We start from the raw sequence: 26,731 nt of genomic DNA, 5'->3' as shown, positions 1-26,731 counted from the left end.
GGCAAGTACGTGCGTGTCAGAGGGTGTAGCATACCTGAAAAAATACAAAGATATGGTGTATAACGTGGTGTCAGAAAAAAATTCAGTTTTCAGTCGTTTTTCCTGTCTGTGGGTGAGGGAAGGGGCTTCAGAGGGAAACAGCATTCTGGCTGAGAAGCACTGTGATTTTCTGACCAGCATGCTGTAACAGCCAGGCTGTCTGAAAGCTCTTCCTGGAGGAGTTAGCAGAATGGCTCCTGTGGGCAGGAGAGCGAGGGATGCTGGGCGGTGGTGGAGGACGCTGGCTCTGGCATCTCACGTTCACCTGGCTCATGCTACTTCATTAACTAGTCACAGGCTATCAAGATTTTGAGGATTTGGTTCGGGACCTTCTCACCAGCTGAGCTGTGGCATGCATGCACGTCTGAGCTGCGGTATGTATGCGTGTCTGTAGCGCCCTGATTGTGAAGGGTGCTTAGTCCCTTATACGATGTAATGTGCTGTGGCTTGCGGCAAATTACCGATTAGGGTCTGGCAGTCGGAATGTTTCAGCAATTACTTTTTCTCCTCTGTGTAACACAAGAATGGGGGGAAAGATTCTGTTCACAAGGTAGATTAATTCACTCTTCTGCAACTCTCCAGGTGTGGTGAATTTGTTATAAACTGAATTCTGTTTTCAGTCTGCAGCACTGAATTTCCAGTTTGTGACAAATTTGTGGCCGTTGCGTCTCGTATGAAATGTTTGTCAAGGCTGCACAGAAAAAATCTGTTTCTCAAGGCGTGGATGAGTAGTGTAGGGTGTCCTTCCTGGCCCTACGCTCCCCCAGCCAGCCCCTGGGAATAGTTACCTTGGGAAGCGCTGCAGCTGAATGAACCACTGGAATTGGATGTGTGCGCGGGGGAAAGCATCTTAACTGAAATCACACACGTGGCTAGCTGAATTTGTGTAATCCTGGCAATAATAGTGTTTTACGCTTGTGTAAATGGAAGGAATGATTAGAAAGCCTAAGCAATTGCTTAATGTGTAACTTAGTTTGGAAATTAAGAGACTTTACAAGCCAAACCTTGCTCTTTTCAAGCCTGCTGTTTGCTTTTGTTTCTTACGGTCTCTGAACTTCATTGTGTGTCTGTCTCTTGTTCCTGAAGTGAACCAGAAATGCAACATACTGTGTTGCAAGGTTAAGGAAACATCCTGATGTCCTCTTGTTTCCAGTCAAACTGTGCCTTGGATTTGCAGTCATGCAAAAGGAAAGAAATGCTCTGAATGGATTCTCCTTTGACACTTGTCCTTAAACCAGGGTTTGTTTTGAGCTAGCTAACCTTTGTTTGCAAAAATGACTTTGAATAGGAATGGTTCCTGCTTTTAACTTTTATGAGCACTGTTGTAGCATAAAGTTAATAAAGATTTCAGAATTTAATATGCAACCCCCCAAAAAAACCCTAATAAGCAAATATTAGCTTTGGAATGTTTATTGTTTTCTTCTTAATGAACGCTGATGTTTCACATCTAGTGAAGCAAGTAAATATGAAGTTTTCCTCTTTGCAATTAGTAGAAACAGTTCCCAGTGCAATGTTAATAACTAAAATTGCTGTTAGAAGGTGAGGTCAAAGAGCTAGTCATGACTTATTTCTACCACAGGAGTAGAATATATGTGGTGTTCCCAAGCTGCTCGTAGAACAGGGATCGGGAGGGATAGTCCAATCCTGACGCTCTCCCCTACAGCAAGATGAGATCTGCTCAGACACTTCTTCCTAGACCGCAGCACCCAAGGTTTTGTGGACACGCAGGTCACTGGTTAGTTACAGGGAGGAAGTGTTGCTCTAGTGATCCGCATGCATCAGAAATGGCGGTTTATTTGCACTTTAAGGTAAAGGTGGAGAATCAAATGCCACGTACGTGAACTCTGGGGATGAAGCCAGGGTGGCATTCACACAGCGTGCGAGGAAACTGGTTCTCAAGTTCTGTCCTAGGCCAAAGACCTGTAGAAGGCAGCAGGGGAAGCAGAAGTGGCCCCGCTTTGCCAATGCAGTGTCCATCTAAGCCTTCCTTGTTCTGAATGCTGCCGCGGTGATGCTGTCTCTTAGGAATAAGAATTTTTCTTCATGTTTGTCCTATGCTTTATGTTGTGTGTATTAGGTATATCCACTTGAATTTTTAAATAATCTAAACTTGGAGGGTTTTTGCTCCCTCCCCACTTCTGTGACTGGTTAGAACAGAATATTTCAGTTGGAAGGGACCTCATCTAGTCCAACTGCCTTCTAGTGCTTGAAGCTTTTCTCATAATTCCAATTCTTGCAATTGCAGCATTCATAAACTTTTATTTCTAATGTAAATGGAACAGATATGAAGCATATTCATTTTTTCTCCTCTCTGCTTGCTCAGGCTGGGCAATCAGGTTAGTTTGCATCCTGTCACGAGGGATCAGATCTTCTGTTGCAATGGGACAGCCATGGAGTCTGGGTGCTGAAAACCAGAGGTTTTGTAGCGTGCTTGGTGTTGGCTTTGCTTTTAAGGGTTATTTCATGTTTGCTTTTTGTTTTCTGTCCTTAGATCAGGGAGACAATCTGTGTGAGCCCCAACATAACGCGCTCTAGCAAGATTCATGCTGAGAAAAATAACCAGTGAGATGAAGTTCTGAATTTTTCAGTTCCAATATACTTGTTTGCAACTTCCTTTCCAATTCTGGTAACACAGACTGTGGATTTTCAGTTCCATTACTGCCATATATTCAAAAGGTATTTTTTGATTATTATTTTCAGTGGTCTGTTCTGAGTAGTAGGCTTGCATACGCAGGGATTTTCTGCGTTATTTCCCACTCTATGAACAGCTCTGGAAAACAGCTGTGTCATTGAAATTTTAAATTAAATTTTATTTCTTTTTCTACTCACTCCTGAGAGTAGTCCATCTTTCTGGTGATTTCATACACCTTTAAAAACAATATATTATTTTTTAAATTTATTTTAAACATTTGCTTTGGACTTGATTTGAACAGATTGTATTTGCCACTGGACCAAAACAAGCTAAAGGTTAAAAATCAAGCTTTTCCTGATGTAATCTCTGCAATGTCTAAGCGTATTCTTATAGACCACATGTCTGTTCCTTTGCGAGGTACCATATTTTAGGTTCTCTGGGTGACTTATAGACAACATTTCTGTTCTGCATGAACGTGATGTATAGCGTTTTGGCTATAGGTCTCCAGGCAGCAAGAGCACGCTTCTCATCCCTCCCATCTCCCAAAATCCTGGAATGTTCATGCTGGTGCTGGACTGCAGGCAAACTGAAATTGCCTACGACTAAGAAAGTGGTATTGATTCTCATGGAAAGATGTAGTGCTTTGCTGAAAGGTATGAGCAAAGATAATTTATCCAGGTTTTCCATTTGGTCATGAGGCTAATATACTGGTGCTCCTGTTGCTCAAAATATGATTATTTTTAGTTGCACTACTGGGGGGGAAAATAGGTAGATGATTGTAAAATAGTCCTGTGGGCATTAAATAGAATTAAATCTGAAATTAAGAGCGTAATGGCTATACTTAAGGTTTGTCTTCTTCCACATGCTCTTTCCCATATAGCCGAAAGTGGATGCTTAGGAAAGAATATAAAACAAAACAGCACCTGTGATACCTCCCCCAGCTTCTGAATATTTGAGGCTTACAGAATTCCTAAGCCAGATATGTATAAAAACCCTTAATGGATTTCTTGCCTGTTTGAGCTTATCAGACCTTCTCCTTTAATATTTTTTCCACTTAAGATGGTGAAGGTGAGCAGTTCAAACTGTCAGATAACCAGCTGGTTTTATTGGGTAGCCTGGGTTCAGGTCTTTTATTGAATTCTCTGGTGCAGTAATTAATGATGTGTTCCTGTGGACAAAATGACTTATTTCATATGCTGTGGGTATCTTATTGTCCCAGTCTTATTCTGGAGAAGCCAGGAAAAATGTCTTTATTTTCTCTCACATAAAAATCTTGGATAATATAGCTTTAAACTGTAGGAAAAAAATCTGTCTTGCATTCAGGCCTTTCACTTCTGAGCACACTGTTGTGAACCACATGCTTTGTATTTAGCCTGAGATTAAAAAAAAAAAAAGAGGGTAGGCGGCTTCTGCTCCATCTTTCCTAGAAATTTGGTTTGTGCTTTATTTTAATGTATTATCTTAACCTTTTCTTAGGGCTTTTTATATTGAATTTTTTACATTTTGTAAATCAAATTGCAAGTTTAAGTTGACCAGTTCTGACATCTGTGATTCTGTTTGCACTTGGTAAACAGCCTAGTCGTACGTCTTGCAGTCAAGTCAAAATACATTGTGACGAGAAGTATCTGCATCAGTTTATTTTACTGCATAGTGTACTCTGGCTTAGTCTTCTGAACTGTGACTACTTAAGCCTCACTCCCTCATTCCCCACACAAAAATAACTTTTCTTTAGATTGTCTTAGCTGTAAAGCCTGTTCGGGTCTCTTCTCTTCTTACTGGTGTGTTGCTAATAGTTAAAGCCCTCGCACTGAAAATGCTTCAGTCGGTGTCCAAGAGCACTTCCCTTAAGACCACGTTGCTTACAGCTAGCCTCAATCCTTTTTTTCTAATTGGCATTTTGGCATCTCCTTGGAGTACTGCTTAATTCTTTTACTGCTAAGCTCCTTTTCTTCCTTCCTTTCAGACGGTTTGGTTCCTAGCTCTGTTCCTGCCTGTTCTCTGTGACCAGCAGCTCACGGCAGTGGTGCCTGATGTCTGTTCGGCTGGTGTTCAGCCTCCGCTTATGTTTTCTGCCCTTCCTTCCCCGAGGCAAAACCCAATAATTTGATGAAATTGCCTGTGGGCTCATAACAAGTGCTTGTTGTGTGGTGTCTCTTTGTCCCTTCTGAGGAGGTACCATGCTGGAAGTCTTTCTAAAACAAGATGGTAACATTTGTTTTGCTTTTATTTATTTTTCTCATGAGCTTGCTTTCTTTCCAATTTCTAGCTGGATACAGTGCCTTTGCTGAAGCGTTGCACATGCTGGAGTTGCCTGAGCCCCTGATGTATCCCGGGATGGCAACTAGGTGACGACAGTTGAGGATGACCCTGACTGAAAAACTGCGCGAGAGGATATCGCGGGCGTTCTACAACCACGGGCTGTTGTGTGCTTCCTACCCCATCCCCATCATCCTCTTTACTGGACTCTGTATTCTGGCCTGCTGGTAAGTCACATGCAGTGCTTGGTGTCACAGGGCGCTGCTGCTTTGTGGGGTTTTCATAGCAACGCCATGAACGTGTTCAGGTTTCCCTGTCTTGTGGGCTATCCCAGAGCTCTTTTTTTCTTTTTTTTTTTCTTTCTTTTAAAGTAATAGTTTTTTGTCATCTTTTTTATGGGACAAAAGACAGGGATGAAGTATCTTCATGTGGTTTAATAAGCAAATAGTAAAATCTAATTGCATAAGTGAAGTAAAGCAACAAATAAAAGTAATCTCCAAACACCTGGTGGTGGACTCCAAACCCATGAATTAAAAATGGGGAGAAGGAAAGTTGATCTTTCTCTCTGTACTTGTCTGTTCTGTTCTCCCTGAAGCTTGTACTCTTCAGCCCTTACCTTGGTATGCATGTGTTGTTTGTTCTTGTAAATTCCCTACTACCCTTATGGACTCTAATTTGGATATGACTTGCAGCTGAATATATTTCCATGATCAGAAATGTTACATGGGCCTCTTCATAATTTCCTGTGAGGCATTATTACTGCTGGAGTTGAGAAAACTTTTGTGCTCAGGTTTGTGCACAGATTCCGTCATCAAGGTTTTAATTCTAAATATCTTGTCTCTTTTGGTCGAAATAAACCCTATGTGATGATGGACTCTACTCCTCTGCTTTTAGAAAAGCTCCACCTTTGTTGATATAGATACAGACATACATTTTTCTTTGAGCATCACTGAGGATGAGGCAGACTTCTTTCACATCTACAGTTAAAAGATTACTGAAGTGATTATTTTCATGTATTGAAAACCTGTGAGATCACTTCTCATGCCTATGACTCATGAAGGTTGTGAGCAGCAGTCAAGGCGTTGCTTTCCTGATTTTTGTGCTGCTTCATATGAATTCTTATAAATGTCAATGAGAATAGTTTTATTTTCAGATCTCTTGTTCCGTAGAAATATGAAGCTTCTACGAGGTCCAAGCAAATGGATTCTACGTTCTGTTTTTCTTTCTTGATAACCGTTGCAAGTAACGGCTCTGTCTTCTGACTTCAGCTTTGCTGGATGCTGCTCTCACATGTCAGGCCTGCATTAGCCAAAACAGTTCCACCACAAGTCCTGAATCCCCACACCACAGTGCTCTTGCTTGCTAATTGCTTCACATACCGCCAGTGGGATTGGGCTCCTATTTTCGGTTATCTTTCAGGTGCTGTTGCCTGGGGGTAAATGCAGGAATGCAAGACAACTGCTTCAGTAAAAATGTTTATCCATACAAATGTTGCATTTTGGGAGGGACCAAAATAAAAACTGCATGCTTACTCCCTTTCCTAAATTTAGGATTTCCTGGACAGGAGGAAATCTGATCTAGGATTACTAGCAGCTGTCCTCGTTCTTCCTGGGAACCTTGTGCCCACTGGGTCAGAACTTGTATCTGTCCTGTCTTTGTAGTTGTACATTTAGAGTGGTGTGAACTAAGGTGTTTCTACCAAGTCCCTGAAGCTTCAAACCAGGTTGTCTTTGACAGGTTAGTTACTGGTAATTGTGTATTTGTGGAAGTGTCTGCATTACTCAATGCTGGTATCTGAGGATTCTGCAGTTATTGGTTACCTTCAGGCTGCAGAAATTTGTCCAACACTCCATCAGGCATAAAGTGAATAGTCTGTGTTTCCTTTAATGAGTTTCAGTAACTCATTAGACAAGCAAATAATGGCCCTAGGAGAGACAGGGTTTTAAAAATATTGTGATGCCCTTTCAGAGCAAGAGTACCTTTGCAAAAAATTTTCCTCTTCAGAAGCAATTTTTGGGGATGTTTCAGTTCCCGTTCCTGAGCTGCTCTCTGTTAACTAGTGTTAACTAGGTGTTAAGTCTGGCTTGAGAAGTGGCATTACTAACTAGGTCAAAACTATTCCAGAGTGCAGTCCTTCCACACTTGAGCATTTCAGTGTGGTAAGACTGAACACTGATAGGATTTCCATGCACAGGACACTCTGAAATATTTATTGGAAGTTTGGTTTTGGGTTGAGGTCTTCAGGTCTTCCTCTTAGTTTGAGCCTGAGGTCCCGCTTCTTCATTGTTGACCTGGGTGATGGAGTAGGCTGCACCCTCGGCAAGTTTGCAGGTGGTACAAACTTCGTATATCACGAACTGTAAGTGGAGAACTGAATGAAGTGGCTGGATGAAAACTGGAAAGAGTGGCTGATACACCAGATGGCTGCCTGGGCAGAGAGGAACCTCATCAAGTTGAACAAAAGGAAATGTAAAAGAAGGAATAACATCAGGCATCTGTACAGAGTGAGGGTCAGCTCTCTGGAAAGCAGTTTTGCAGAACAGGCCCCAGAGATCCTGGTGGGTCTCTCAGGGAGAGTGTTGCCAGCAGGTAGAAGAGGTGATCCTGCCCTTCTGCTCAGCGCTGGTGAGGCCACACCTGGAGTGCTGGGTCCAGTGCTGCGCTTCCCAGTAAAAGAAGGATGTGGTATTAGTGGAGCAAGTCCAGCAAAGGACCACGAAGATGATGAAGGGCCTGGAGCATCCCTCCTAGGAGGAAAGGCTGACAGCTGGGTCTGTTCAGCCTGGGGAAGGCTCAGGGGCATCTCATCAATGTACATAAATGTATGAAGAGAGGGTATAAAGAGAACAGAGCCAGGCTCACCACCCAGTGACAGGGCACGAGGCAAAGGGCACCAACTGAAACACAGGAGATCTGTTTATACATAAGAAAACACTTTTTACGTTAAGGTGATTAACCATTGGAGCAGGTATCCCAGAGAGGTGGGGGAGGCCCTGAGCCATCTGCCATGGCTGGCCCTGCTCCCAGCAGGTTTAGACCAGCCCATCTCCAGAGCTGCCTTCCAGCCTAAGCTGTCTGTCATTCTGCCTCTGTGCTTTTTAATCTGCCTATGGAGTTTATAAAGGAGCTGCACAATGCAAAATGATTTAGGAGAATTGTTTTTTAAGCTCCCTTTTCAGGGACACTATTTTTAATGTCACCTATAGCAAGACATAGCATAGCACATCTGGTTTTTTGTTAATAAATTAACATACAAAGTAAAAGCAAAAATACCTGTGACTCATTCTTACTCTGAAAATCCAAGATAATATTAGTTTTTACTTCACCATGAGGGTTTTCTGCTAAACTATTGACAGGTGTAGGGCTTGTTAGTTAACTTCTTGTTTTACTGTATATCCCTTTGTAGATGATGTTCATTTTCATCATCCCATTGAAATGGATCTGCATTAAGAAACATACCTGTTCTTTACAGGGACAAACTGACCTGAGAGTCTTTTTTTTTTTCCCTAGTAGAGCAAGTGCCACTTAAGCCCATCTGACATGAGTAGTCCCTCCTCACAGCTCAGAGGAGAACAGATGATAGCTATAAATGTAGTAATAAGGGTAGATTTGAAATTGCTGTGTAGTTCTGAAGAATACTTTTCAGTTAAAGAATTTAAAATCAGTTTACCCCATGAAGCAGGTTTAGGAGAATTAGACAGGGCAAGTCTTTGCAAGTGTTCATTATTTGAGTGAAGCACTGGGTTCTGCTACTAAAGAACTGTGGAACTGTCTGGAACCAGAGCCCTTTTGTGTGTGTACTTACTGTTGTGATAGGACAAGGGTAATGGTTTTAAACTGAAAGAGGGGAGATTCAGACTAGTTAAGGAAGAAATTCTTTACGATGACAGTGGTGAAGCACTGCCACAGGTTGTTCAGAGAGGTGGTAGGAAAGGTTGGACCATTCAATAGATTTCTTTGTTGAAAGAGCATTTCACTATCTTACAGGTTTGTACTAACATGTGTGATAACCAGAGGAGCTGAGTTGGTGTCAGACTCTTCATGTTCCAAATCCACAGAGAACACAGTCTCCTGTGGGACCGCATGATGAAACTAGAAGCAAGTTCCGTATAACAAGACCTCTATTCTGCTTCGTAGGAAAAGGAAACTGCCAGTGCAGAGCAAGAGGGATCTTTACTTTTGCAGTGCAGATTTTTGAGGAGAGGGTCCTGTCTGTGGCAACAGGGCAAAGCAAACATCATTTATTCAGAAACAGGTATTGTTTGTGGACTTACCAAGGCTAAAAAGGGAACTGTTGCTGCCAAATATTTGGCCTTCTCTACCCTCTGGCAAGAACCTTATTATCAAATTTCATATCTCATTAGCAATGGGTTTTCAGGTTGTTCTATCTTTGTGGTAGTTCAGGCTGGAAACAGCCTAAAAGCTTGTTCTACAGTGCAAAATGGAGGTGGTAGCTATTTTAAGGCAATATATCACCACCTTCCCTGTTACCTAAGACCTGGCAGCTCTCTACTTTCCTTCATATTCACCAGCTGAAAGACTATTCTGGGGTGGTGGCGATCTCCGCTTTGATTCTGAGGAGGAGGAATATGCAATTATAGGGTTTGCAGTTCTGTTGAGTTGCCAGCTGCCTTGGGCTGCCCTGGCAGTTCTCCATCTTGGCCCTCTAAGCTGTCTTGAAAATATGTAAAGTAGTTGGATGAACATTTTTGCTTGAACCTACCTCATGCTTGGTAACTAAAATGCGCTCTTGCTTGAATTCAGCAATACCAACTTGTAGACAATCAATTTTTCCTTTATTTTGGACTTGCAGAAGGGTGTCAGGATGCAGTGTCACACAAGCATTTAAAACTAACCCTTCTCAAAACCAAAACTTATTTTTGAGCTTTCCTGTCACCTGTTCTAGATCGTACTTTTCTTCCCTCCTTTATCCTTTCCATTCTGCTGTTCACCTCTTATCCTGATGGTCGAAAAAAGTCTCTAACAAAGAGAAATGTGAGGACAATCAAAGCTGAGTGCTAGAAATCACTTCCTTGCAACTCACTTGGAGCAGTTCTCGCATTTGGTAAGAAGCGCACGCGGAAAGGACTTGGGCCTGTCGCATCTCGCCGTCCTTGCCGCCTTTAGTGTGTGGGAAGCCAGGATGCTTCTGTCAGCTCAGCAGCGGCTCTTGGTTTGGGTTTTTAAAGTATCTCTTAACTTAAAAGATGCTCTAACATTGATGTCTGAAGTAGTAGGTCTAGTGATTTTCTTTGTATCGTTGGGTGGTTCTTTCTTGCTCTGTCCTTTTTTTTTTTTTTTTTTTTTAATCTCTTCTGTCAGTCTATCTCAGGTATCACTGACAAGATCAGCTGGTATCGCATGCCTGTGTAAGGCTAAATAAATTCAAGAACTAATGTTTTAGCTTCTTACTAAAATAATTTAGAATAAATATAATCTAGACTGCTTATTTTGTGTGTTCTTCCATCAGACTTTCTCAAAACATTTCATAAACATGAATCTTCAAATATCACTGTGATATAAGTAAATATATATCCCTGCTTCCCTTATGAGGATGTATATTTGTGTTGTAGTTGGCTCAAGATGAGGGAGCTTTTGAAGAGAGTCCCAAGAGTGAGTCTTGTTCCCGAGCTCTGCTGCAAAACAATACCATGAGCAATCTACACTACCTAGATCCTGTTGTGATAAGGACTGTAGGAGCTAAACATAGATGTGTACAGACCACACGGTCTGTTTTAACCTTTTTAACTTTTTAAAAGTGGATTTCCTGCGGGGCCTTTTCTTTGAAGATAGCTGCTGAAAATGTGGATTATAATCAAAACTAGTTCCAGCTCTTTTTTTGGTGTGCCAGACAACCTGCTAGGATGGTGCACGTCAGTGTCTTCTAATGCCACAGCTGCCACAGCTCTTCTAGTCTTAGTAAAATATGAAGATAATATCACCAAAGACAAAAGCTCTTGTTCCCGATGAGGGTAATAACCTAAGAGAGTAAAGCCATGCTCATGTGGTGGTGTGGTGGGAGCTCATACTGCGCTACTGGCTTTATGAACATTGTTGATGGTCCTGGCTGCTGAGTGAAATGTGTTATGTCTCACTGTCCTTAACAGTGATGAGTATTAGAATTAGGACTCATTAGCATATGGAGAAATTAAGGGAATTATGTCCTACTTAGCAACATGGCTTTTGTTGGCCCAGCAGCCTGGAAGTGTAGATGAAGCTGAAGGAACCCATCAATGTGACCTGCAGAAAACTTTGGACTGGATGGAGAAAAATCTAACGCTGTTTTTCATCACATGAGAAAGAGGCAACAGTCTGAATAAGTGCAGCATTAGGTGCTGCTTTCCTCTTCCTACTCTAGGCATGGATTAGAAATATGTATTGGAGGCAGCATACAGACCTTTTTCTACAGTGTAAATCCTGTTCTATATTCAGGATTTAATCAGATTGCAGAGAAATGCTGAACTTGATTCAGATATCAACAGCTCTACCGTGACCATAGGCCTGAAGAGGATGGTGAGCTGTGGGAGTCTCGGTTGCCTTGGTTCACTGTCAGCAGTGCACAGACATCTCTAGATTACGTTTTTCTTCCACCAGAAATTTCCCTTTTGTTCTTCCCCTCATTTTGTTGCCCTTGAGTCTTTCAAGAAATGCCATTTATTCTTTCCTCCATTGCATTTGCATGTAATTCCAATTTTTTTTGCACAAATTTGAAAATCCTAACATGAAAACTAAAAGCCAATAATACAAAAAACCCCCTTGGTCATTCAAAAGTGGCCATTAAGGAGCTGGGAGCTGCTGCATCCAGTACTTTGGGAGGTGGCTTGCACATCAGGATGGAAGTGGTTTGTTTCTTCCCCTATAAAGAAAATTAAACTCTTTTTTTTAACTACAAAAAACCCCAAATACGGGACTCTCAGCTAACCTTCCTATTAGCTGCCATCAGGCAGCCTGTCATGTCTTGCATCTTCCTCCGAGGCCTCGTGTAACCCTGAGCCCACTGGAAGCTGTGTACAGATTGCTGTTGTTCAGATGAACTTTCCTCCTTCCTAACTCCTCAGGTAGCTGCTGTAGTTAAAGCCGAGGCTACTGCGAACAGCCAGTACGTATGTAGGGGGAAATCGTTCAACAGTAGAAGAGCTGACACGCATCTCCGCTACACTCTGGCAACAGGCATGTTTCTTGGCGACGAAGTGGTTTTATTCAGATGTAAATATACCAGTGGCTGAGAACCAACATGGTGGAGCAACTGAGAACCATCTCCAGAGGCTAGTTTTTTAAAAACACAGAAATACTTTTTTTCCCAAGTTTCTGTGGTATGTAAGCTGGCGTGTTAAGGCCTTCCTTTGTGGCCTCGAGCACAGAAAGGGCATAACAGAATCCAGAATTGCTTGATGTGACATGCTCAGTACTGACAAAACATCTGTGGTTATAGCCAGGTTGTTATTTTGCAGACAGCTGTGGAAATTCAGGTCGTTCACCTTTCCCAGCAGTCCTCCTGTCCCTCAGCTGCAAGTTGCTGCTCCCACAGCTCTGCCAGCGGTTCGTGTTAACCCCCCAATCCATGCACAGGGGCGAGGTCTATTTAACGTCGCTGTTAATGACCTGGGTGAGGGAGCAGAGCGCACGCTCACCAAGTTTGTAGACCATGCCAGATGTGGGAGAGCAGTTGGTATGGTGGAGAGCACGGTTTGCCATTCAGAGACGCTTTGATGAGTTGGGAAGATGGGCTGACAGGAGCCTCAGGAAGCTCGGCAAACATCCAGCAGAGCAGTCGGAGTGGGGAGCTGGAGCATATAATGGAGGAGGAGAGGCTGAGGAGACTGAGTATCTTCAGCCCTAAGTAGGCTCGGGGATGGTCTTACTGCTGGCCTGCAACTGCATACTGGGAAGATGTAGAGGGGGTGGAACCAGATTCTTCTCAGGGTATGTACTGGAAGGACAAGAGGCAATGGACAGCTGGGAAATTCTGATAGATCTAAGGAAAAAAAATGTTCATTATGAGGGTTATCAAGTACTAGAATAGGTACTCAGAGAGGCTGTGGGATCCCAGTCCTTGGAGAGTGCAAACCCAGACTGGACGTTGCTCTGAGCGACCTGCTCTTGTCGGCCCTGGTTTGAGCGGGAGGTTGCACTGGAGCCCTCCAGAGATCCCTTCCGCATGAGGGGTCTGTGATGCCTGGAGGTCGCTGCTTGAAGCAGGGGCCAACCCCAAAGCTAGGCTCAGAGCCCTGCCTCATTGACTTTTGAATAGCTCCACTGGTGGAGAGTCCACAGCTACTCTGGTCCCTTGTCCAGTGTTTGACTGCTCTCATTGTGAGGAATTTTTTCCTTATATCTAATTGGAATTTCCCTTGCTGCGCTTGTATCCTTTCCCTCTGCATCCCTGAGACCACTAATTAATTAGCTGAAGACTACATTTTAGATCCCCTCGTCAGTCTCCTCCAGGCTGGATGCGTCCAGTTAACCCAGTGTTGTCTTTTGCACCGTGTTCTCCTGCCATATCACCATTTTGGTGGCCTCCACTGGACTAGCTGTGGTAGCACGGGCTGACAGGCACTTCTGGAGGTCATCTGGTCCACCCCCCTGCTGATGCTGGATTTCGGGGTGCTGTACTAAATGAGCAGGATGAGGAAGGGTGACCGCTTGTGGATGAGCGGGACAAAGGGAGGTGTGCAGTCATCTTCCCAGGAGGTGGCAATTTATTGTTTTTGTAGGCCCAACTCATTGCACCCACTGAAATTACTTTAATCTCTGGCTGCAGAAAACAGTTTTCCCCACCGAGGAACTAGTAAGAAGGCAAAATCCTTGTAACCCAGCAGACCTTTAGGGAGTGAAAAAAATCCACGTGCAAGTTATGTCTCTGCCAGGATTTAGGGCATTTTTGCTTCAGAAGACGGCAAGAGTTGAAAGTTTTCAATGTAGGATTGGGTGCAGGATTAGCTAAATCTTGGTAAACTAGGAAAAAGCACGTGTGAAATGTTCAGCGTCCGGAAGAGCTCAGTGTTGCCATCACCCTTGGTGCTGTAGCTGTGACCTGTGGTGGTGGTCAGGTCTTTACCACTGACTGTGGAGATGGAACCATCAGCTGCATTGCTCTCAGCGTTTCCTGCAGCTTCTGGATATCGAGGCTTCCTGATCACGTGCGGCAGCAGGCACTGCTTGTTTCAGCGTCTCTGACAATAGTCTGGTCCTAGGTCTGAAGCTTCAATCCAAGAAGTGACAAGATCATTTCTGAAACCTGAGCTGCTCCACCAGTGCTTGTGAGGCAAAAGCAGCGTGTCCCGTTGTTATTCCTGCAGCACACTGGCTGTTTAGATTTTGTGCCTCTGATTTTAAATGAGTTAAGTTCTATAAAAGATTCTTGTTCTGACTCCTTAAAACTGATAAGTGATTGCACAGGGAAATCCACCTCTGGATAAGTATGCGGTATGAACCTAAAGTGTTTTCCTTAGATTTCTGGATACAGTCATCAGCATCAAAATCATTTGATGAAGGAGAAGGACTTGGGGTGTTGGGGGACAAGAAGCTCCACATGAGCCAGCAACGTGCGCTGGCAGCCCAGAAAGCCACCCGTGTCCTGGGCTGCGTGTCCAGCAGCGTGAGCAGCAGGTCGAGGGAGGGGATTCTGCCCCTCTGCTCCGCTCTGGGGAGACCCCCCTGCAGTGCTGCGTCCAGCTCGGGGGTCCCCAGCACAAGAAGGACACGGAGCTGTTGGGGCGAGTCCAGAGGAGGCCACGGAGATGCTGCGAGGGCTGGAGCACCTCTGCTCTGGAGACCTCAGGCTGAGAGAGTTGGGCTGGTTCAGCCTGGAGAAGAGAAGGCTGCGGGGAGACCTTAGAGCCCCTTCCAGTCCCTGCAGGGGCTCCAGGAAAGCTGGAGAGGGGCTGGTGCCAAGGGCAGGGAGTGCCAGGCCAAGGGGAATGGCCTGAAGCTGCAGGAGGGGAGATGGAGATGGGATGTGAGGCAGAAATCCTTCCCTGTGAGGGTGCTGAGGCCCTGGCCCAGGGTGCCCAGAGAAGCTGTGGCTGCCCCTGGCTCCCTGGCAGTGTTCAAGGCCAGGTTGGATGGGGCTTTGGGCAAGCTGGGCTAGTGGAGGGTGTCCCTGCCCATGGCAGGGGTGGCACTGGGTGGGCTGGGAGGTCCCTGCCCACCCAAACCAGTCTGGGGTTCTGTGATTTAGTGAGAAAATCATTCTTCCTTGGTCACCTGTTCAACTCATTCTGCTTTGTTTATCACATACACTCGATTTTATTATTTTAATTTATGTCTATCTCAGCCTCAGTCAGATGCGGGATGATTGCTGTATGTATCTCTATCAGGCTTTTGTTTTCAGCAGATCATTTGTGACAAGTAGGTGCCACGTGTTGTTTGGAAGGGCTAAAACTGATTGCTGCTTGTGAAAGAAAAGAGGCCGTGCTGTGTCTCCAGATTGTGGCTTTTGTTGGGCATTTGCACCTCTGATGTATTATGACATGATTTTATTATTCCTTTTTCTGTTCCCTCCCATTGCACAATGAAATGATAATAATTAGATGTTGTATTCTTGTCAGACTAATAAAATAGTAAATCCGACACGCTTTGCTTCTGATTTCGTTGTTCTTTTTTCAGCCTTTTGCTGTTGCTTGTCCCCTCCATGGCCTTTGATGATTCAGGCTAATCCCCAACAAAGTGGGCAGAGTATTGCATGAAAACAATTCTGAGGCCTTTATATTTATTCTGGCAATATTGCAAGAAAAGTTCAGCTATAAACAGGAAAATATGTCAGAAATTTAAGGCCTGATAGGTTGTTGTGCATCAGGCAGCAAAAAGACAGAAGTTTTATTGTCAGAAAGCTCAGGAAACTGGGGTCTCCAGTTCATTTTGGTGCTGACAACTCCCACTTATTGGTCATTATCTCTGTAATAGCACTCCTTCTTTTTCCACTAGTTCAATTCTGATAGGATTTTAACCACTTTCGGGAACCTCTGGAGCTAAAAATAATATTCTAAACTCTCTGAAACATCAGCATCTCAACTTTGAAATCATTTGAAGGCTTTGTTGTGGGATAGCTGCTACAATCATCTGGTGGTTGTAGTAGCAATGAAGCAAGCAGATAAATATTTCATAGCTGTTTTGGTGTCTCATTGCTACTATTAAAAGCGCTTTGAGGACCAATGAAGTTAATGACAAATATTGGAAATAATTTAAATCTTAATGAGGAAAATGTGGTGATTAGTATGGGGCTTGGGTCAGGAGAGTAGCCATTCATTTACAGTCATTGTCTCATTTTTGTGCGGGCTACAGAATAGTTGAGATGTGGCTGTACTCGATCACTTTCAGGTGATAGAGAGTAATTCAGGTGAAGTCCTGCAAGAACTTCTCTTCTTTTTCTCCCAGGATTTTTAGTTGCATTCTCTCTTGTGTTGGGGAAATACATCAAGCAGTTCCTATGAAAGCTAAAGCCCTCTTGTATTGCAGCTGTGTCTCCTGTCCTGCAGAGCTTGGCTTAAGCTGGAGGGGGCTCATGTTCAATGACACAATAATTTCTTGCGCTCTTCTATCTAAAAACCTAATGAAAAAATGAAAAAGCACAATGTTTCTTGCTTATATCTTAATCGTAGTTACCCGCTGCTGAAGCTGCCGCTGCCTGGAACAGGACCTGTGGAGTACAGCACCCCCGTGAAGGATTACTCTCCACCCTCTCCAGATGCAGGTCTGCAGCAAGGGGATCTCGGCGAGCGTCCCGACTGGGTGAGTCCTGCACTGGGGGTGGCTGGGTGTGCTGGGGGTATGGGGGGGGTCGATGAGACAGTGAGACATCCCTGCTGTGTTACATACACTTTACTGTAATCAGTGGAAAGTATTTCTGGTGATGTTTTGCTTTGCGTAACTGCTAAGTTTAGGCTGCATTTGTCTTGTAGTAGTCTTACTCTATCAGAAAAATGGATGCTAGGCATTTGGAAGAACTGAAAGCTCTGAAATGCTGTTTAAGAGCCCATTTTTTAAGGATAACTTTATCTAAGGCAAGTAGTATACTTTTTAAAGCATTATTCTTCCCCGTGAGGGTGCTGAGGCCCTGGCAGAGGTTGCCCAGAGAAGCTGTGGCTGCCCCTGGCTCCCTGGCAGGGTTCAAGGCCAGGTTGGATGGGGCTTTGGGCAAGCTGGGCTAGTGGAGGGTGTCCCTGCCCATGGCAGGGGGTGGGACTGGATGCGCTGTGAGGTCTGTTCCCACCCAGACCTTTCTGTGATTCTATTATTAGGTTTTTAAATAAGTTTAATGATGGGTTCTGGCATAACAGGCCCCAATTTCCTAATGTCATACGAAGGCATGCTCCCTAGAGCAGCAGGACAAGCCTCCTGCTGACACACACTGCTTCACATACCTGTCCTTGGCCTCCTCTGAAGGGTGAGAATCGGATTTAGTCAGCCGTTACTGCTGTAACTGTGGAGGTGTTACCCATAATTATAGTGGTTTCGGTGTTGTCAGCCTCTCTCTGGAAGGATCTGGATTCTGGCTATCAAGCAGCTTGTCTTTCAGAGATCACTACCATCAGAATGGGAATGTCTGTCTGGCCTGGAGGTGGAAGACATACTGTCCAGCTCCTCAGCGCTTGCAATTTTCTCTCCTTCGGCTTTAAAATACTGCATCTGGCCAGGTTTTTGCTGATGACATAAGTAGTCTAGGCTTCACCTCCAAGACATAGGCTTTTTTCTTACACTATCGAGATTTTTGTTTGAATTTGGACAGCCAAAGACTGTCTGTGGAGCTCACTACTACAGTGTGGTCTAGGGAATGTAGGGATGCTGGAAGAACCTGGTAAATTGGGTATAATCTAAAGGAGGGTTTTTGTTTTGTTTTGTTTTGTTTTTTTAATTGGCTGGTATGTATCGTGCAGGTAAACTAGACTTACATCCTTATGTTAAGGGTAAGGAATTAACTTTTCTTTTGCATGAACAAACTGGAACCCTGATGCTTTCCAAGAAGGCTGATAGCCTGGTCCAGGAAATCAGAAAACAATTCTAAAGTCATCCTTTGTAACCTGCATTGTTCTTTTTCATTCCAGCGTCTCTCTTAAGTAGAAGTTACATGTTGGATTAATGCTTCTGATGCCTTGAGCTCTCATCTCTGCGTGTGCTCTTTTCACCGCGATTGAAATTTGCTGCCTTCTACATTCCCTGGTGCCACTGCGAGCTTTTTGCACTATACGGTTAACTTGGGCCGCTGCTGGCTGATTAAATCTTCCCTTTTGCTTTGTTGCCTAGTTCAGCTAATAGAGCACAAAAGTTCTGTCCGCCACGGCATGACAGCTCTGCAGTCCCCAGAGCAGGGTCAGCAGCCTGGGCACGGAGACCAGGAAGGTTTAAATGGCACACAGCAGGATCAGCACAGGTTGGGGTTCTATTAACTACAGCACTGGGAGAGGCAGCGAGTCTCTGCTCCTGCCTTTCATCCCGGTACCAAATTCAGCAGGAACTGGGAGCCTCTGCCTCACAAAGAAGCGCAATAGACTGATGCCAAAATGGTCAGTGGCATTTTGCCTCTTTGAGAAACAGACTCTTTTTGTTCTTGCTAGGTTAGTACTGTCATGTTTCACCTCTAATTTGGGAAAGGAAAATATAGTCTGGCAAACCCCTTCCTGAAATGTTGCCAAACTGTGGTCTAATTCTGCTAAGCAGCTTCCTACTCACCGTGTGTTTTCATTCTCCCTCTGGTTTCCCCCACAGTATGTTGGTGCTCCTGTGGCCTACATTCAGCAGATCTTCGTGAAAGCTACCGTCTCCCCATGGCAGAAGAACTTCCTTGCTGTTGATGTATTTCGTTCACCCCTTTCCCGCGTCTTCCAGCTAGTGGAGGAGATTAGAAACCATGCCCTGAGAGACAGGTAATTAACTGTTCATTAAAGTTTGCATAGAAGGCAGACTGACCCACTGTTGTGCACACCCACCTTCTAAATTACTGCCTCATAAGTCTGATTATTAGCTTTGAATCTGTAAGATTCTCAAAATGAAAAGAAAATGAGAGATCACTGCTAACAAGTGACATCACACCTGCCCTGCACATAGAGCAGTTTAGCTTTTGCACTAGAGAACTTGCCTGTCCTCTAGTCACTGATAATTGTCAGGAATCTTCCAGGCCTGGAAGGGGCCTCCAAGGTTATACCTGTCACAGCAGACAGCAGCATCATATAATCCCTTCGTAAGCGCGTAAGCTTCGTATTAAAGCAAGTTCATTTGACCCTACCATGCCCATTGTGAAGCTCTTCTCGAATTTCACATGGTCAGGAACCTTCTTCTGACTTTCCGCTTTGGCTATATTTAGGACCTGATTGGTTTTGTCCTGACACAGTCTTTGTACAAAAATAGCTTTCCCCTGCTTCCACATATTTACAGGGAGAACTCATCCTCCCCACCCCATATCCTTGTTTGTTAAGCTAAACATATGAAACTCTTGACTTACTCTGGCTCTGTATTCAGTTTGTCATCCTGGTTGCTCCTCTTGGCACTGTTTTAGTGTATCTTTCCTGAATGTGGGAGATTAGAACTGTACATGGTATTCTCAGAGAAGTCTCATTTGTGCATTATTTTCCATGGAAATGCCTTTCCTGAAATATAGTGAGATTGCATCTCCCTTTTTCCTGGCCAGCCACATCCATTTTACACATTATGAAGTGGTTGATTAACGTCCCTGTGTCCCTCTCTGTCATTTCCAGTTGATGAGCTCCCATTTTATAGCAGAAACTCTTTTTAGTCCCCAAGTGCATGGTCTCGCACTGTGTACTGTTAATAGAAAGGGGATTAAATTTATTCCAGCCCTCACATCATCCATTTCAGATATTCTGTTCCTTTTCTGTACTAACAGTATTTCTTTATTTTGTGTCACCGGCAGATGTCCCTATATCTTATTCCAACATTATTAATAAAAATATATAATAGTCCCGATTCTCTGAACTCTCTGTGAGAAATTCCACTTTATTTTCCTCAATACCGGTGGGTTCCCCTTTCAGCAGCCCCATGACCATTTTCCTGTTAACCTACTTTACTGCATTACAGTTTTTGCGTGAACTTCTCTCTTTCCTGTGCATTTTCTGCATCAAAAGCTTTTTTGGAGCCCAAGTAGATGAGATCTGCTGTGCTCTCCCCATCCAAGAAGTTAGGCATTTTAAAGAAGAGACCACTCAGATTATTTTGGCATATTGTCTCTTTGTAAACCAAGAATACATTTTATACATGTTAACTTGCTTCTGTTTTGGGTTTGGGGTTTTTTTGGGGGGGTTTGGTTTTAATAAGTTTTCTAAGTTTTTATTTGTGGTCAAGTTCTTAGCTGGGTTTACTTTCCAAGGACAGAAAGGCTTCCCTACTTGTCTGTCTATGTTCAGTGAGAGTAATGGTGCTGAGAACAGGCCGAGTGTGGTGAAAAATGGTGAGATTAGAGTCTTTGATCATTTCCTACCTTTTCAGCCAGGAGCCTTCTTCATTCTTTGTCCTCTAACTCACATGGGTAGGGAAGATTTACTGCTTGTTCGTATTGACAGCATCCTTCATTGCTTCATTTTTGAGACTGTCCTCTTTACTTGTCTACCTGATGATTTGTCCCTTTTTTTTAAACCATTCCTTGCAAGCTAGCTGCCTGCTCTCTTTCTGATAATGTTTTAGAAATGCCATTTATGCCGTTAAATATCATATGTGTAACTTTAGATAATCATCAGCATATAGTTGCCAATTTCAAGTTAGAAACAACTTGCTCCCAGTATGTGTGTTGTCTTTTTACTATCTCTCCTTGGTTTTGCCCTTGATGAACAGTGATGCAGCAAAGAAGCAAAATTAAACTTACATAGCGACCAGGAGGAAAAGGCTAGGTAGTTGTTTTAGGCGTTTAGACCTAAACTTTGGGATAAGGCCTCCCATTTTGGTGACAGACTCGGATATTTCAAGAAACATCTTTCTTTGAGATAAATTCTGAAATTACCTTAAAAGTCGTTATGAAGTTCCTTGTTGTCAGTTGCTTTTGTTGGTATCAAAGTTAAGTGCAGCTGATTTTCTTAATATGAACAAGGGCATTCTTTTATACTAAAGTGCAGAAGGAGCTGAAGATTATTGACAACTGGCTAGGAAGTACAAAGTGATTATATTTTCATCAGCTGTAAGCTTGCTGAAGCTTTGAGCAGTCATCATTTGTAAAAAGTTAGAAGTGAACTGAAATTTGTTGTTTGCTCCAGTTCATGATTTTTGGTATCACTCTCCGAATCACAACGTACTGGTAGGGACATTGGCTGTGTGCGTTTGCTTTGCCAATAAGAACAGATACAGGTTTATCTGCAGTATAAACTGTTATCACTGTTATGTTTCAGAGTTAGCTAGAGCTGAAATACAAAAATTAGTCATCTTACTCTTCCTGGAGCTATTATCAGAGGCATCATTGCATCATTTCCTTTAAATTATCTTTCAGAAGGCTTCTGTTCCTATAAACACAGTATTTTCAAGCATATTTTCTAGTATTTTCTTTTGAGATCTGTGACTTTTCTAGGTATCCTGCCATATAGTGACAGGACATAGATTCTGGAGGGAGTGTTCACAAAGACATAAATCATCGTCGATTGGTTTCCATGTTTACTCTTTCTAGTCATTTGAAGAAAAAAACTCCTCTGGAGAAGGCATTTTACAATAGGACCCTAACTGATTTGTCTTCCGGAGCCACCTTCTCTGTAATCTGCGAGACCGGAGCCAGGGAAGACTCGTCTCTTGTATCTTAACTTAGCCTTTGTTAGATATACCCTTCCTGTGCAAATCCCACCAGTCGCCCGTATCGTGTTGAGGGAAGTGTTCCCTTCTGGACCAGCAGCTCTTCCTTGTCTAGCCAGAGAGCGTGCTGATAGGTTTTGTCACTAAACCTTCACAGTCAGATCCTGTGGTAAGCCCAAGCTGAGTCTCGCTTGAATTACTAGTTGAGAAAGATTGTTTAATTGTGTTAAAATGACATTTGGGAACAAACACAAGTTCCATTTCATACCGGTTTCACCTCTATTAATTTCTGAACCTGCCAGGCATTTTCTTTTCTATACAATGCAGAGGAATTCTGAAAACATTTTGCACAGTTGCAGATATTGAATCCTTTGTACATTTTAGAGCACTCTGTATACCTTAAATAATTCACTTCAGAAACACTAATAAAGATTTCTGTATAGCGTCTCATTCAGCATATGTGGAAAAAAGTATGCAGAGGAGTTTAATGTCTTTGCAGAAGAATTCCAGGGAGATAGTTTCTCTGCATTCTGGAGGTATCTTAAATGTGGAACTGAAAATGGTGGCACCTAGGATGGGTGAAGAGTGAAAGTTATGTGGCCAGACAGTATGCAGAGAAATGATAATGGGGTTTTGGAGTCCGTACACGTGTTACAGCAAGATCCCTGTCTATGGCCCCAGGCTCTTGATCCTCAGTTATTAAGAACAAGAGCAGTAACGAGGTGATGCAGGTCCTTGGGGTATTCATCTCGGCAACTTTGCCTTTTGTTTGTGAGACTTGTAACATAGGTGGCAGTGTCTAACCTTTGTTTGCGTTTCAGTTCTGGTGTCAAAAGCTTGGAGGAAGTTTGCCTTCAGGTAACAGATCTTCTGCCTGGCCTCAAGAAGCTGCGGAATCTGCTCCCCGAACATGGCTGTCTGTTACTGTCTCCAGGGAACTTCTGGCAGAACGATAGAGAGCGATTCAATGCTGACCCAGATATCATCAAAACCATCCACCAGCATGAACCAAAGACATTACAAACATCAGCTACCCTCAAAGGTAAGAGGCTGAAGTGCTGAAGAAGCTGTGAGAGCACCCTACAGCTTGCACGGCTGTTTTATCCTTCATATCTAGATGGCCAATGTTAGCAAATTGGGTGGCATTTCATTACTCAGAGCATCTGGAATGAAGCTACCAAATATATGTCATCTCTCATTTCATATCTCTGTTTGAACTCAGTTCTGTAACTGTTGGGTGAATAATTCCACTCAGTCAGCCTCCTTTCTATAGGTGTAAAAATAGCAGATAACATGTCCAACTCTTTTTGTTCCTCTTACTCTACGTATGCTCTACTCTATCATTTTCCCTTATGCTATTGTCTGTCTTACTCAAAGACTGTCTCACTGTCAAAGATCAATGAACATTTATCCTGCTCCCTCTTGTGCATTCATTGATAGTTGCTTGCCTATACCCTGAGTTGCTGCTGGATCTCATAAAAGTATTTTTCTCTCTTAATTAAAAAAAATAAGGCTGACCATGTCTGGCATCATATGGTTTAGTGGTTCCTTAAGGCCAGATGAAATGCTCTTCCTTTGTTTTTTAAAGGAACTTTGTAGGTGTCAGGAAGCCTATGGTAAGACATGTCTGAAAAGGGGTTTTGTAACCCTAAAGTGAGTTTGGTTTAGAGGTTATTTTTTGAGCATCCAGAGTGTGTGCACACTGTGGTTTGGAGCATACAGAGTGCTCTCTTTGAGTGCTCATTCGCAAACAAGATAGAGGTCCACGATATCCTGGGAATTCCTGACAAGGGTGGTAGAGTTCATCCTGACGCATAATTTTTTTAAGTCTGTGTTTAGTGCACAAGGTTAACAGAAGAGACAATAAATAGTTCTTTGCAATGCAAAGTCTTTTTGGAACCTCTGGTTCAAATCACACACCAACATGCACAAAACCAAGTATCCAAGTATTTCTTTGTCTGCATCCTTAAAGATAATGTCTGTCTCCTCTGTTTAAGGACAAATTGGGCGCCCACTTGACGTGCCTGCACACTAACACACAGAGCATGGGGAGCAAGCAGGAGGAATTAGAGGTGTGTGTAGCTGGAGGGCTACAACCTCATCCAGTTCACAGAGGTGGTGTGGGGTGGCTCACAATACTGGCACACTGCTGTGGGTAGATGCAGGCTCTTCAGGAAGGACAGGCCGGGAGGGTGAGGAAGGACAGTTGTCCTTTTTGTGAGAGAGCAGCAGGAACGCATGGAGCTTTGCTTAGGAACATGAGTCAGTTGAGAGCTTATGGGTTAGCATTAGAGGGCAGACCTTGTGTGCTGCAGACTGCCTGGTCAGGAAAGAAGATGAGGACAGATAAATTCCCCACAGGAAGGAAGGGGGTTTTGTGTTTAAAGGGAATTTCCTATGTTTTAACTTGTGCCCATTGCCTCTCATCCTGTCACTGGGCACCACTGAGAAGAGGCGCTCCGTCTTCTTTACTCCCCTGCATCAGGTATTTATACACATTTATACTCACCAGAGCACCGAGAAAGTGCTTCCTGTAAGAACCGTAGTTCTCATTCAGCATTCTTCACCTCTTATATCCTATCTTTTTTGTTTGGTTTTTTTTTGTTATCCTAATGTTTCATTCATACTGTGTTTTTGCAGATCTGTTGTTTGGGCTCCCTGGAAAGTACAGCGGGGTGAACCTCTATAATAGGAAGCGAGTGGTATCATACACTGTCACACTGGGTCTCCAGCGATATGATTCCAGGTAAGGAGCTTTAGCTGTGCCATTTCTATGTTAGGGATCCCTTATTCATTTCTTGGCAAGTTTGCTGTTCTCTCGACTCTGATTATTGTTATGTTTTTCTTTAATCCCCATTTTCTTGTGTTTTAGAATATTTTAGGATCTTCTGAATGTGCTGTAGAAAAACAGGTTGCTGTTTTGGGGAGAAAACTTGCTGTGTTTTAGGGAAATAAAATGCTATCGGTTCTCAATTTCTCTTTACAAAAAGTATATATAATACCCAAAGCTGCCAATGGGAGTTCCTCTGATGACAGCTTCATCTGCTCACAGAGCTGCCGTCGTTGCAGCCAAGGCCCAGTAGGTCTGGTTTGACCCAGTTCCCAGTGCACAGAGTGGTTTGCTTTCCAGTAAGCACTAATTCAACTGGTACCAAGTGTGAAACCCTTTTGGCACGGTGTTGGCAAAGCTGGCTTGGAGTGGGTACATCTGAGGACTAATCACTCTGCTCCGTGCTGCACAGAATTCCCTAAGGAATGCCTAGGACAGAATTGGCAGCACAGCAGTCAAAACTTGCTCTGTTGCCGCCCATGTAAGAACCCTTCAGCCTCAAGGACTGTCACGTAGCGCTTTTCATCACCTTACATAAATTCGGGGGATGTTTGAGACTACAGCATATTCTGTTCCCCAGGGCCAAGATTTTGGGTGATGAGCCCTGGCTTTAAATAGCTTTGCTAAGTCTTCACAGGTACCTTTGAATCTTCATAGAAATCAAGGTCTGTAAGACTGCCTCAGTACAGATGTGACGAATGTAGTTTGGGCCACAGAGGAACAGATTTAGCAGTTGGGCCTAGAGGGAGCTGTGCTTTGTAAGTCTGTGTGCATCTACAGAGCTTCTTCCTACTTGATCTATTCCCATTGAGCTCCACCTTGGAGTTGTGCGCTGGTTGTTGTCTACAGTGTGACATCCTCCTGCTTGCTTTTCATCTCAGGTTCCTCAGCAGCCTCCGCTCTCGCCTCAAGCTGCTGCATCCCAGCCCTAACTGCACGCTGCGAGAGGAGAACATCGTTCACGTCCACTTCAAGGAAGAGATTGGCATTGCTGAGCTGATACCCCTCGTCACCACCTACATTATACTCTTCGCTTACATCTACTTCTCCACACGTAGGTTTGTGGGGTGGGGACCCTTGAGGGGAGGGTAAGCTAACAAGTCACCTGTACACCTGCCAGCTGAATATATGCAAGGGATCAGGGGTGTGGTGCCCTTTCCCTGGCTACAGATAAGAGGGACGCCTGTCCATAGCACTGCAGTTCCCTCCAGTTTCAGCAGGAAAGGTGGTGGTGAAATTTTTCCCTGAACTATCATGTAGAGAATTAGTAGTCACGTTTATCTGATTTCTGCTAACTTGTCCCTCTTAGCCAGTGTGGGGTTATTCCTTGTGATATCTTCTGAGATGTCTTCTGTCTTAGGCAGCTTTAATGCCATCATAGTAACGACATTCTTTTCCAGTTTAGAGAGATTAATTCATTGTCAGACAGATCAAATACAGGTTCTGAGCTGGTGGTTTTAGACCTTATTAGCCACATAAGTTCCTTTTTTCGTGCCGCAACAGTGCTGTATTGGAACTAGTTTGAGCTGTAAGCCATGCATTATCCTCTGTTCCACCCTTGATCCAGTACCTCTCACGTACTGGAGGATCTGCGAGCTGCATTTCAGACACTGAGACTGAACTACCATTACTTCTGGGTCGCAGGGTACTAAGCTACCTGCTGAAATAAGTCAGGATAAGGACCCCTTCTTGATTTTTTATTAATGTGTCATTTCTTTTGCTTGGTAACTGAGACTTTGCATTCTGCTTTTCAGGGAAGATTGACATGGTGAAATCGAAATGGGGTCTGGCACTGGCAGCGGTCGTGACAGTGCTCAGCTCTCTGCTCATGTCCGTTGGGCTCTGCACGCTGTTTGGTTTGACGCCTACTCTTAATGGAGGGTATGTTTCCAGCACCAAACCTCTTCCTAAGGAAGGGTGGATGGAGGCGAAATCATCTGAAAACAGCTGTTAAATGCTTTGTCTTTAAGATCTTACAAATAAGCTTACGTGGTATTATTTTTCCTGGCAGCTAAGTAGGCTCTCACATACCTTCCTCCTGCAGTGACTTGTAACATCCAAAAGGGCTCGTTACCTTTTCTCTGGCTGGCGGAGATTCATTACATTTTACTCAGAAAGATCTTTAAAGGTGGCAGAACTGACCTGTGGTATTTGTGCCTGGGAGGCCACCTGGGTGACTTTGCACCCACCACTGATAGTTGTTGCCTCTTCTTTTAACTGGGGTTCCTGTGCATGTTAGAGTTGGTGTTTGGGAC

General features: G+C 43.7%; 1 protein-coding gene across 7 annotated transcripts in view; it reads left to right on the top strand.

The window, feature by feature from the left end:
* SCAP (SREBF chaperone) overlaps window positions 1-26,731 on the top strand; it is a 66,252-nt gene that overhangs the window by 17,055 nt on the left and 22,466 nt on the right. For 6 of the 7 annotated variants that reach the window (XM_054818743.1, XM_054818742.1, XM_054818744.1 and 3 more), the window contains 7 exons: window positions 4,938-5,154; window positions 16,528-16,657; window positions 18,632-18,789; window positions 22,468-22,688; window positions 24,287-24,392; window positions 25,358-25,530; window positions 26,231-26,357. In XM_054818743.1, the coding sequence (XP_054674718.1) occupies window positions 5,033-5,154; window positions 16,528-16,657; window positions 18,632-18,789; window positions 22,468-22,688; window positions 24,287-24,392; window positions 25,358-25,530; window positions 26,231-26,357 (1,037 nt within the window). In that variant the 5' untranslated portion in view covers window positions 4,938-5,032. Of the gene's footprint in view, window positions 1-2,530; window positions 2,716-3,171; window positions 3,325-4,937; window positions 5,155-16,527; window positions 16,658-18,631; window positions 18,790-22,467; window positions 22,689-24,286; window positions 24,393-25,357; window positions 25,531-26,230; window positions 26,358-26,731 lie in introns of all 7 variants that reach the window. The other variant, XM_054818747.1, reaches the window with a different exon arrangement.

The sequence above is a fragment of the Grus americana genome, chromosome 2 (genome assembly GCF_028858705.1).
Source record: "Grus americana isolate bGruAme1 chromosome 2, bGruAme1.mat, whole genome shotgun sequence".
Classification (NCBI taxonomy): domain Eukaryota; kingdom Metazoa; phylum Chordata; class Aves; order Gruiformes; family Gruidae; genus Grus; species Grus americana.
This window is presented reverse-complemented; position numbering and strand designations above follow the sequence as displayed.